This window comes from Misgurnus anguillicaudatus, chromosome 8 (assembly GCF_027580225.2).
Source record: "Misgurnus anguillicaudatus chromosome 8, ASM2758022v2, whole genome shotgun sequence".
Classification (NCBI taxonomy): Eukaryota; Metazoa; Chordata; class Actinopteri; order Cypriniformes; family Cobitidae; genus Misgurnus; species Misgurnus anguillicaudatus.
In genome coordinates this window covers 20,301,085-20,314,608 of record NC_073344.2, presented here as the reverse complement: position 1 = coordinate 20,314,608, position 13,524 = coordinate 20,301,085, and the positions used below count along the sequence as shown (strand labels likewise).

The window sequence follows — 13,524 nt, the reverse complement described above, 5'->3', positions numbered from 1 at the left end:
CTGAGATGCTTTTGAAAGAATATCTGAAGAGTCGCTAAATGCCACATCTGTCAAAAATTAGATAATGATGGTAACCAAATACCCTTGACACGTACTATACGTTCATAAAATACTTTTGTGTAAAATATGCTTAATCCAGCCCCCAGGTCATTCTGAAATACTGGTATTTAAGATGAATCCATTAAGATGGATAAGAAAAATAAAAAATTACAAGAAATCATTCCATACGCACTTCTTATTGGTTGATGATTTTTTCCCCCAATATTCACTCGAAGTCATTAATTTAAAAAATAATTTTTAAAAATACATTTTTTGTTGTCTAATAAAAATATGTTAGCCAAAAATATACTTTTCTCTACAAAAGTAATTTTAAACATACCTTCAAATTAACTCTTTCCGCGCCATTGACGAGTTATCTCATCAATTAGAAAATATTTGCATAAAAAAGTGTTCCTGATGAATTTTTATGTTAATCTGCAATACCGCGTTTACCGAACTTATAAAAAAACCTGAAGCCAAAACGTTATTTACTAATTACTATGTATCGTTCTGAATCAGATCTCTAACAAATTCCTTCACAAAAATACAATTATTTCAGCTTTTTGCTAAATATTTGTATGTTTAAAGAAAAATACCCATATTTAAAAGTTTTTAAGCAGAGAAAAAAATGTGTTTGTTTGTTTGTTTGAAAGCAAAGGGTCTGTTCTCTCATTTGATATATTTGTATGTTTATATATTTTTAGAGGAAATTTTTCCTCGAAGGCATTTTGTGAAAATCAGAAAAAATGGCTGGCAAGCAACTTTTTAAAAAATGGCTGTCAGGGAATGAGTTAAAATATTTTAAGGATCATGGGAAACATTTCAGTCAAGTGTTTTGACCAGTACTGTATATTTGGTAAATATGAGATGTAGTTATCTGTGTTTAATGGCAAAGCGGTTAGTGTAAACTCTTACAGTAGAGTCAAATGGTTCTCATAGTCCCAGTTCTAGGATTCATCATCTGGATTCATCATCAACTACAACATGTTGTCCATAAAACCTGTCACTATGGTCTGTCACCATATTTTATGATAGACCTTGTCTAACAATAACCATACTGTATGTGCATGCATATGTGTGTATTACTGTGTGTGTGTGTATTAGTGTGTGTGCCAGTTCCCTGGTTGGTTTATTGACAATCATAAATTTTTCTTTGACGTGTTAATAAATCAAAGTGGCAATGAAATATCAGCCTTAGCATTTTATAATTTTGTGGTAAAAATGTCCTACCTAAATGTTTTCACCTGTACTGTATATTGATTTGCTTATTAATTTTACCAGGAAGTCTCGCTGGTCATGCTTGTTATAAGGGTGATTCTCACGAAAACTTGGTTTTAAAAATGTCAAGCATGAAAATGTAAAAATTGCTTAAATTTCCTTTTTTTCCCACCAGACATTGAAAAACAAAGTCTGGAGTAAATGGGAACATTAATTTAAAAACTTTTACTTATCATTGAACACTTTTTGTAACATAATTTAAAAAATTTGTCCTAAAAAATCTCATTACCGCAACAGTCAGCAAACATCAACACTGACATATTTTCAAAATGACATGACAAACCTGAAAGAACATAATTTGGAGATTCTGCACATGCATTTAAAATCAAAGTATTATGCTTCTATTAATTAAATTAACATTTAATAAGCATCTGTTGCGGTAATGATAATCAAAATGTCGTGTAAGCATTCTGACAAGACAATATTTCAAATTAACTGTAAAAAAAATGATCTGGTAGCCATCTTGAAGTAACTGGTTCATGTGCTTGGTCACTCAAAATCAAACTTTATTAAAATTCTGTATGTGTGCTTAAACTGTTCTCAAAAAGTGTTGCGGAGGATGAGAACATCAGGCATGGACACATCATTTTCCTAATTTTTCTTCATTATTATTATACATGAATATTCAGTAAACATTTTTTCTGTCATCTAAAGTAGTCTAGCAAAACATCCATTTATTTTTTTCTTAATATTTTTGTGTTAATTTGATTAAATTACAACATAACGCATGTTCAAACACAACCGGACACATTGCGGTAAAGAGAATTTCAGCAGAAAATGAGATAAAATTTCCAATTATAAATTCTTATGTTGAAATCACACATTGTGCAAGGTAGAACATAGTATTGTGTTAATTCTGATGCTTTTTAATGTTACTATATTACACATTTTAAAGCTAAAATCATTAGTGCCGTGGTGTTTCAATGGTTTCGTGAGAATCACCCATAAACTCGGTAAGAACATCAGTACAACCCCAACATATGCCGGTCCTTTCATACCCTGTAGACCGTGAAGTTGCTTCTGACCGGCTTCATCATTGCAGATGTGCCCGCAGTTTAACCTCATCACTGTGATTCTCGTTGTCTGTAATATTATGTGACAGGTTCTTTGAAAGCATATACGTTGTAGCCCAACTGAATCTCAGTATGCACCAAAGTGAATGTTGATAGTTATGATGGGTTACAGACAAGTATAACGTCAAGAGAGAAATAACATCTGAATTATAGAAAAAAACATTTAAACTGTTTAGTATCATTTAGTAACATCCGGGTTGAGGTGGGAAATGAGTAACGTAGCACTGGTCCACAGGCTCAGGGCCAGCACAAAGCCACGCTTCATTTCTGAGTTTTACCACACTTGACTGCCTAAAGAAAGCTGCCCTGCAGTCTGTGGAAATCACAGCCCCGTGGAAGCCGTTGATAAGACCGTGTGTATGTGTGGTTTGGATGGGTTCACGTTACACACTGGAACCTATGCCACCCAGACGCTGTCGCTGTATGAAAGCAGACTGTTTGAAAAAGACAGAGAGCTCTGCTTTGTTTTGCTTTCCGTGTCGACATAACGCTGGCTGTGCCAGATGGGGTGTGTTAAATAGTCTCTATCACAGCTAATGAGGTCGGTGTCTTAGGATTTGTAAGGTGGTCCTCCTACATACCAATACATACAATTTTTGTAAAAAAAAAAACGGCTACATTTAATAAAAGGCAACAAAGGGACACAAGCGACCAAAAATCTCATACAAAATTTGAATATGCGCTTTAAAGATGCATTGTTTAACTTTTAGGAGGATCTCTTGAAAGAAATGCAATATAATATACAGAACTATGTTAAAAGTGACCTTACATAACTGTTTTGTTTTTATTACCTTAGAACAGTGCTTCTCAATTATTTTCTGTCACGCCCCCCCCAAGGAAGAAGTAAATATTTCGCGCCCCCCCAACTCTCCGCCGTGACTGTAAATAGTATAATTTGTCTATAAAATGACACATCTGCAAAGCATTGTATCCTTATTAACATTAAAGAAAACACAAAAAAAGAAATATCAATCAACTTAAAACAAAGAATAACTTTATTAACATTGTTTTTTAGTCTGTAACAGAAAAGACTTAAAATGCATCAATTTGCCTGAAATAAAAAAATCAATCCTTATTTACAGTATATTTTTTGACCATTTGATCCTGAAAAATTAAATTAAATATAATAATATATATAAAATAAATAATAATAAAAAACTCAAGCAGCTTATCAGCGTGTTTTTGGGTGTAATGTCTTTAAGTGACGGTGCAAAAAAATCACTTCCTGAAAAAGTATTTTTCCCGGGGTCTCGCGCGCCCCCCCTGGTGTCGCTTCGAGCCCCCCCTGGGGGTCCCGCCCCACTATTTGAGACGCACTGCCTTAGAATGAGCCATCTACATACACGGCAGGTCCCCTTACATGGAAGTCGCCGACATGTTTAGAACCAATGGGGAATAACACCACTTCTGTTGCCAAGATGCGCGCGCAGGCTATTTGGTGTTGTAAAAGGGTCTATTATCAGTGGTGTATAAAGATCTTACAAAATGAACTGTTTTGTTTTTATTACCTTAGAATGAGACGTTTTATCTACATCCACTGCGGGTCCCCTTACATGGAAGTCGCTGACATGTTTCTACAGTAACCCTAAAGGGACAAACTGTTCTACAGAGTGTGTTTCGTCCCTACGTCGTTGTTTACATGTTTATCTTGTGGCGGCTACCATATACGTTTTAAAATTGAGGGGTGAGCTGTTGGTTGCAATTTGCAGTCTGACCACTAGATGCTGCTACAGTTTACACACACCTCTCGACGCGCACTAGCACAGGTGCGGGATGACGTCATTTTTTTAGCTGTTAACAATATCTATATAGCCTACTGTATACAAACATTAATAATATTAACATTACTATACATCGTTTAAAAGGTCTACGGGTTTAGCATCAGTGTATGGTCTCTGTTTTGAGATACAGATGCTCTAGCATCACAATTTTGTTACAGAAGTCATGTTTTAAATTTTGTCGCAGATGACAACATGCAAAATATAAACGAGACTCCTTACCTTTCTGTTGATATAACGATCGCGAATCGAATCCAGTCTGTTTTAGATGTGTGAATAACTCTTTAAAACCGTCTTTAAAAAAAATCCAATGACCATTTTTGTCCACAAATGCATATAATCCGTGAAATATAGATATGAAGAGTTTCGTTGCAAAACGAGATAACCACCGTTTTTTTTAATTGTTCAGAAATCTCGTTTTTTGGTTGTGCATTCCAATTAATTTCAATGCAACTGCAGTTGGTTTGTTTTGATTTAAACCTTCATAACTTAACAAATACAGCTAAGTAGCACCATAAAACAAAATAATAACATGATAACATAATAATAAACATGTTTTGACAAAGATGTTAAAAAATGGATTTATCTCGTTTTGCAACGAAACTCTTCATATATTGTCCATTGTTTACATCAGATTTCGCATTAACATCTTGTAATAGAATATAATATACAATCTGAGGACTATTTACATCGTAACATTGTATGAGATTACACTCGCGTTCAAACCCGCATTCAAACTTTGTTTTAAAAAGTAGGCGGGACTATAATACATAATATCCAAACAGCGCTGTCAAATATCGTGATGTCATCTGACTCGCTCGTTCCTCCAATGACTTCATGGAAAATATTGATAGACAGAACGTGTAGCCAATTAGATAACAAATCCAACGATCTTTATGTGACGTTATATTTCCTGATGTGGAAATTCCATTTTATACGCTTACATAAAGATAAATAATAAGAAGAATGAACGTGTATGCATGTAAACAAAATAATTTTGGGGCTGACTGGCACTTAGAAAAGGCACTAGTCTTAGAAAAACTCTTGCAAGAACCTCATTTTGGGGCCTATTGACTTCAAACGTGAAACATAACTTCTTCAGACGTGTGGCTTTGGCATCATTGTATTTCTAGGTTTCACACACATATTTATCATTAAGATTTTTAGTAGTAAAAAAGATGTTATGCAAAAAAAATTATTACAATGTATTTCAGCCTCTCTAACTTTTTTAATTTTTATCTTAAAATAATTTTGAAACCTGGAAAATGAAGCTCAAACTATCTTCTTTCTAATGATAACATGGTTATACTCTAAATGGTTTAGTAAAAACAACCCTTTTAGTGAAAGTAGGTCTTTTCATGGTTTGGGCCAGAGTGGGGGTGCTTTTTGCCGGCATGTTTCTACAGTACCCCTAAAGTGACATGTTTCCACAGTAGCCAAAATGGACAAAACTGTTCTATAGATCACATTTTGTCACTATGTTGTCTCAGACGATGATGTGTTTGTCCTGTGGTGGCTACCGTAGCTTCTCTATGCATTTCGAAAGGCAGGTGTGAGCTGTGGACTGAGTTGTTGGTTGCAATTCACAATCTCACCACTAGATGTCGCTAAAAATTTACACAGTGGACCTTTAAACTCACTGGGGGTTGGTGATTCTCTGATATAGTTTGAAAAAAAAAACATACTTTTATTTGTATTGCAATCCGTATTATGCAACAAATTAATCTGTATTATTTAATATTTATTTATATATTATTATTAATTTTAACTTAATTTAGTTAATTAATAAGGAAATGCAATGCAAGTTTTCTAATGCTGCGTTCACACCAGCCACGGTAGAGGCATCAAGCGCGAGTTATTTCAATGTTAAGTCAATGTAAAGACACGTTGACGCGTTAGAGGTCTCGCGTCGCAAATGAGGCATTTAGCGCAGCGCGCTAGACGCAATTCTGCCTCATTCGCATGTCTAGTTCGCACAAATGACGCGAATTGAGCGTTGCCACGTGAATTGAAAAATCTGAACTTTGGCGGAAAAACTTGCCGCATTAACCAATCAGAAGCTTGCTTTAGTAGTGACGTGAATACAGGAAGAGAGCGGAGTCGCAGAAGCCCCTCCCATAACGTGAATTTCCGCATGAATGTCTCGAATGACTAGAATTTCACGCACGGCTTTCACCTGCAAATGGAGCGAGTATACTCAAAATTTTCAAGCGTCCAACTGCGCGTGAATAGCGCGTTTTTGCCGCCTCTACCGTGTCTGATGTGAACCCAGAGAAAGAAACAAGACTTGTGTAAATGTGTGTGTATTGTTGCATAGAGATAGTTTGTCTTTGTGTGTAACAGAAACAGCAATTTTAAACAGTAATTGATATTACATTCACTGAAGTATATGAGGCGAGCTATACACATATTTTAACAGCACTCCTCCAAGTCTTAAAAATTGAAGGAATGTATTTGGGCGGATTAGGTGTATCTCCCCGTAGGAAAGAAATATGACAAAGGAATGGCTACAACATCTCAATTGTTTCTTTATAGACGGCAATGAAATGTAAAAGAGAGGAGCTGGCGTCTCCTGGTTCTCAGAATTTTCTCGTGTGAATAAGACAAATGTTTCACAACAGTTTGCCAAAATAACAAGTCTGCAATCAAAAGTCAATGATATTGTACAAGAAACACCTTGTACAAGAAAGCTGATACTTGAATAAAACCAAACTGACAGCATGAAGTTTCCCAAGCTATTGTATAAAGTTTGATGAGGCAATACTCTGTGCCGTAAGTACATGGTAATATACACCTACAGTGAATGCTTAAAATGATTTTTTTTTTATTTTCTTCTCTGTAGGGGGGGCTGGAAGCAGAAGATGCCACGCTGGTCAATACATGTACCATGAGGAGCAGATGAGATCTATGCTAAAGCCATACAGGTCCAAACACTTCACCTGGAAACATTTCACAGGTAAACACATTGATTATATCCAAGGTACACGAGCCCTTATTGTTTGTCTGTTAAAAAAGCTTCATGCTGAAGTAGTTAGAGGATATTTGTATACGAACCACCTCAAAGTAGTTTAGCATGAAGCTTCTGGGTGGGCATTAAAAACTGTTTACTGTTTATAGGCCAAAACACAATACTGGTCCAAAATCACATGCACGCCTTTCAGTCGAAATATACAGAACTGGGGCAAAAGTAACGCGGGACGAAAGTAACAAAGCAATTTTCTCCGAGCCCTGATAACATTGCATCCCAAACTACGACAGCATCTCAAGGGGATCGCACACCGGCCACGCAGTTCAGCGTCGCGCAGCGAATTAAATCGAACACATTGTTTTCTATGAGTATACGCACACCGGCGCCGCCAGGTGGCACCTGTCCATGCCGCCCAGCTTTGACTCAGGAAGTTGCTCAAATCCCTGTCGCGCCACACAGCGCCACTCACATAGTTTAACATTAAATAACATCATCCCAAATCATTAACAATTAACATTGGCTGCTAACGTATATTTTACATTTTGAAGTAGACGCTATCTGACAAAGCTCGCGCTATTTAATGTGCACTTCCGGTTTACAATACTTCCAAGTTGTCCTAGACGCGACTCTGTGCAGCGCGACGCTGAGCTGCGCAGCCGGTGTGCGATCCCCTTTAGGCACACAAACCCTGACAGAGCTGACAAATATCGCGTTATTTACTCACCATTTTCCGCGTGTAGATCCAGAAAGGTGTTTTCTTTCGGTGCTAATACTGTTATATATGTTGAAAGTTGATATTATTTTAATTTGATTTAATTTCATTTTCATAGTGTTCAAACTGTTCAAATAAATGTTTTATTCTCAACAATTTCAAGCAATAGTCTACTCATTTTCAATATTAAAATATGTTATTACCTTAACTAAGAATTGTTGATACATCCCTCTATCATCTGTGTGCGTGCACGTAAGCGCTGGAGCGCGCTGCAACGCTTCGATAGCATTTAGCTTAGCCCCATTCATTCAATGGTACCATTTAGAGATAAAGTTAGAAGTGACCAAACACATCAACGTTTTTCCTATTTAAGACGAGTAGTTATACAAGCAAGTTTGGTGGTACAAAATAAAACGTAGCGCTTTTCTAAGCGGAATTAAAAGAGGAACTATATTTTATGGCGTAATAGCACTTTTGGGAGTACTTCGACTCGCCTGAAAAGTCTGCTCCCCTTCTCACTCTCATAATGGGAGAGGGAGGGTGTTACTGCGCCGAGTCGAAGTACTCCCAAACGTGCTATTACGCCATAAAATATAGTTCCTCTTTTAAATCCGCTTAGAAAAGCGCTACGTTTTATTTTGTACCACCAAACTTGCTCGTATAACTACTCGTCTTAAATAGGAAAAACGTTGATGTGTTTGGTCACTTCTAACTTTATCTCTGATTGGTACCATTAAATAAATGGGGCTAAGCTAAATGCTATCGAAGCGTCGCAGCGCGCTCCATCACTTACATGCACGCACACAGATGATAGAGGGATGTATCAACAATTCTTAGTTAAGGTAATAACATATTTTAATATTGAAAATGAGTAGACTATTCCTTTAAGTTTGTACTGTTGGTTTGCTTTTAAAACATTTGATAAAAATAAAATTTAAAATTAAATTGTAATTTCATTATTTGTATTTCCCACCTGCAGGTGGGGTCGAAAGTAACAATTCACTACTTATGTTTAAAGTAAAATAATTATACTGAAGTTGTTTTACATTTTTACAAAATTCCACCTGGTATTGATAGACCACACTTGTGAGTTATTGACCACAGCAAAAATGTATCGCTGTCTATAACATTATCTTTTAAAATTACGTTTTTCTGAAAAATTGTACTTTTGCCCCCGCTCTCCCATACTGTGCAAAAGTCTTATGCTGCTTTCCGACCAGCAGTGGTAGAGGCGTGAAGCGCGAGTGATTTCAATTTTAAGTCAATGTGAAGATGTGTTGACGCACGTCTGGAGGTCTTGCAGCGCAAATGAGGCATTTAGTGCGGCGCGGTAGACGCAATTCCACCTCATTCACGCGTCTAGTTGAATTGAACGTTGCCGCAGCAAACGTGCAAATTAAAAAATTTGAACTTTGGCAGAAAAACGCGCTGCGTTAACGAATCAGGAGCTTGCTCTAGTAGTGATATGAATACAGGAAGAGAACGGAGTCGCAGAAGCCCCTCCCATGACGGCAATTTCCGCGTGAAAGTCTCGATGACTAGAATTTCACGCACGGCTTTCACGCGCAATGAAGCGCGTAAACTCAAAATGTTCAAGCGGCAAACTAGATGCAGTAGACACAATTTTAAAGCCTCAAACGCGGCTGGTGTGAACCCATGGTTAGGCCCCCAACACCAGACTTGTTGGTTTACAAGTTTTAATGTCCATCCATATTTATTTTTCAATCTATTTTATTAAGATACAAACAGAAAATACAGGAAATATTTACAAAAAAATAAAAAAATAATTTTCAGGACTAAATGTCTTCTTTAGGCATCGTCGGTGTTTAGTGAGACCTCTCTTGGCATTAAACACATCTTGGGCGTTTTTGAGCAGAATTAAGTAAAAAGACTCATTTCTTTCAAATTTGAAATTAGGATTTAATTTTATTTAGGTTTAAGAGATCCTGCAGTTTCATACTAATGCTCAAGTGGAAGGGGAGTTTACCCTAAAAACCTGACACATCAGTTTACATTTTTATACAGTTTTTTAATACTACATACACACTCACGCTCACGTTCACAAAATAAACGCAAGACACTCCCTTAACAGTAAAATTTGATTACGCATGAGATTATGCGAGTAGAAACGCGAGCATCTCTTTTATCATAAACCCTTTAGACGCGTCTGCAGCAGGCACTTATTTGACAAGACACGTGAAGCATATAGGATCAATCGACGCGCTGAACACATATTTTGGAATTAAGAACCACACACATGCTACATACATGTTGTAACAAACTTCGCATCGAGTGCCCTTGAAAAAAGGAGTCATCGGCCGCCACTGCTCAGATTACAGATTTTCAAATAGCTGTATCTTGGCTAAATATTGTCCTATCCTAATCTAACTTGCAGATAGTATGTCTGGTCTGTAATACTGATTTTATGTCCATGTTTCCAACAGGCCTAGACCACTATATTGGTTTCACCCATATACACAAAGCTCTTATAATTGTATAATTTTCCTGTTATCAGGTCACGTTGAGCCCATGCGGTGGTCCATGCTAGCCCTGCTGCTCCTGTCCTGCAGCGAGATGTTTGCCCAGCGCCCAGGTGACGTCTGCCCGCAGAACGCCAACCCCGATGTCACGTCCAATCCTGCGCCAACCGTGGATCCCAAACTGTTCAACAAGAGACGGTATCGGTCGCCTCGCGTGCTTTTCAGTGAACTACCGCCTGACTCCGATCCGAAGAACAGAGCCAAGAGAAAAGCGGGCCAACCTCAACACCGTGGAGTTTACTCCGTCTGTGAGAGCGTCAGCCTCTGGGTGGGCAATAAAACCAAAGCTACAGACATTTCTGGCAACGAGGTCACGGTATTGCCCGACGTAAACATTAACAACGTCAATAAAAAGCAGTACTTTTTCGAGACGACGTGCAGCAGCGGGCGGGGTGCAGGTTCCGGGTGTTTGGGAATCGACGCGCGCCATTGGAACTCGTATTGTACCAATTCACACACGTTCGTGCGGGCGCTGACTTCGTTTAAGAACCTGGTGGCCTGGAGACTGATTCGGATTAACGTGGCTTGCGTGTGCGTTCTCAGTCGGAAATCGTGGAGGCAATGACAGTCTGTTGCTTTGCAACATACGTGTTTGATATCAAAGCCGTCCACGTGACATCGGAATGATGTTGAACATTTTCCTCGTGCATGCCGTTAATGAAAACCAGGACATAAAACAGACCATCTGCTGGGATATAATGTGCTCCTTATTGGAATCTACAGTGGAATGTAGGATTTGAACTTCAGTGTTGACGATTCATTTTTATGATTTTTGTCTTTTGGGATATCCGTATTTACCCCTACAGCAGTATGACAACTGAGGTGGTACCACATGTAAATACGTTGTTGTTTGTTGTAATTGTTATTTATTAAACAGCTGCATTATTGTTTCGTTTTTTTGTAAGCTCCTCAACTGTAGCTTTACACACGTACAACCTCATTGATATCAAAGGAAACCGAACCTTCAGTCATTTTTAATAAAACAAACTTGGGGTGAATAAAATTAAGTTTTATAAACAGTATTTGTTCATTTATTAAATGGGATCCTGACTGTAAAATCCAGGCTTATGTCTCATAATCTACTTTTGAGTTTAGGAACATCAAAGTTTTAATCATTGATTTCATGTGATTTTAATCTTTGCCATGACCTTACTTAAGATATCAATATTTATAAGGTTATATAATGTTCAAAATATTGCAAAACAGTAAATCACACAAAAATGACTTTAGCTGGGTTTTCACAGACTGGGTCACAATTATTTCTTTACTTAATATTTTACTTTTTGCAGTAATGTTGATACATTAGCTGCGTTTCCATTAAAGATTTGCGCAAAACTTTAGCATTGTTTTCTAAATGTCGACAAAAAAATTATTGCGAAATGAAGCCGTTATTATAATGTCATTTTGTTGTCTCACAAAAAGTTTTTCAAAAAACTAAAGCAACGGATTCATGACTTCATATGGCCAATTTGCAGATGACATCAAAATACAGCGAGAAAACAGTAAATCACACAAAAATGACTTTAGCTGGGTTTTCACAGACTGGGTCACAATAATTTTCTTACTTGCGTTCCCATTAAAGATTTGCGCAAAACTTTAGCATTGTTTCCTAAATGTTGACAAAAAAATTTGAATTGAAGGCGTTATTGTAATGTTATGCAATTAAAATATAATTTTGTTGTCTTGCGAAAAGTAATTCCAAAAACTATAGAGACAGGTGTGTTCGACTTCATACGGCGTCGCGCATACCGATATGCAGATGACATCAAAATATCTCGATGACAAAAAATTACTTTAGATGGGTTTTCACAGATTCCACAATTAACTTTAGCGTTGTTTTCTAAATGTCGACAAAAAATAATTGTGAAATGAAGGCGTTATTATAATATTATTTGGCTAAAATGTAATTTTCGTTGTCTCGCAAAAGGTTTTTCCAAAAACAATAGCAACGGGTGTGTTCGACTTCATACTGTGCCGCGCATACTGATATGCAGATGACATCAAAATATTGTGAGAAAACTGTAAATCACACAAAAATGACTTTAGCTGAGTTTTCACAGACTGGGTCACAATCATTTTCTTACTCAATTTCTTACTTTTTGCCGTAATGTTGATACATTAGCTAGATTTCCATTAAAGATTTGCGCAAAACTTTAGCATTGTTTTCTAAATGTTGACCAGGGCTCCAGACTAACTTTTTTCACTAGGAGCACAATGGCCCCTAACTGAAAATTTTAGGGGCGCAACCAGAAAATTTAGGGGCACACACTGTAAATCAACATGCTAACCAAATATTCACATTTCTACTAATTTCCACTGTATTACTTATAAATACTTTAATGATAGATAGATGCAGAAAGTAGTGTGCTGTTTCAAATTCAGTGTCACATCACAAAAAAAGTGGTCAGATTTACTGGTCGCACATGTGTCAGTGGCACACTCTCAAATTTTGGTGGCAAAATGCCACCATTTGGTGACAGTCTGGAGCCCTGTTGACAAAAAAAATGCTAAATGAAGATGTTGTTATAATGTTATTTGGCTAAAATGTCATTTTGTTGTCTCACAAAAAGTTTTTCAAAAAACTATAGCGACGGGTGTGTTCAACTAATATCCTACTTTGTGCAGTAATGTTGATAAATTAGCTTTGTTTCCATTAACGATTTGCGCAAAACATTAGCGTTGTTTCCTAAATGTTGACAAAACATGATTGCGAAATGAAGGCTTTATTATAAAGTTATGCGGCTAAAACATATTTTGTTGTCTCACGATTTTTTTTTCTAAAAACTATAGCTAGGGGTGTGTTCGACTTTGTACAGTGCCGCGCATACCGATATGGGGCTGACATCAAAATACCATGGGAAAATGACTTTAGCTGGGTAATAATAATTTCCTTACTCAATCTCTTACTTTCTGCAGTAATGTTGATTCATTAGCTGCATCTCCATTAAAGATTTGCGCAAAACTTTAGCAATGTTTTCTAAATGTCTGCAAAAAAATACTACGAAATGAAGGTGTTATTGTAATGTTATGCAGTTAAAACGTACTTTTGATGTCTCGCGAAAAGTAATTCCAAAAACTATAGACCGTTTCAGCAGTAACAACATAAACAAGCGGCTGCACGTAACTTCCGGTAAAC

General features: G+C 36.9%; 1 protein-coding gene across 8 annotated transcripts in view; it reads left to right on the top strand.

The window, feature by feature from the left end:
- ngfb (nerve growth factor b (beta polypeptide)) overlaps positions 1-11,407 on the top strand; it is a 117,103-nt gene extending 105,696 nt beyond the window's left edge. For all 8 annotated transcript variants that reach the window (XM_055212706.2, XM_055212704.2, XM_055212705.2 and 5 more), the window contains 2 exons: positions 7,011-7,124; positions 10,364-11,407. In XM_055212706.2, coding sequence (XP_055068681.1) covers positions 7,011-7,124; positions 10,364-10,953 — 704 coding nt within the window. In that variant the 3' untranslated portion in view covers positions 10,954-11,407. The remainder of the gene's footprint in view (positions 1-7,010; positions 7,125-10,363) is intronic.
- The last annotated feature ends 2,117 nt before the right edge of the window (positions 11,408-13,524 follow it).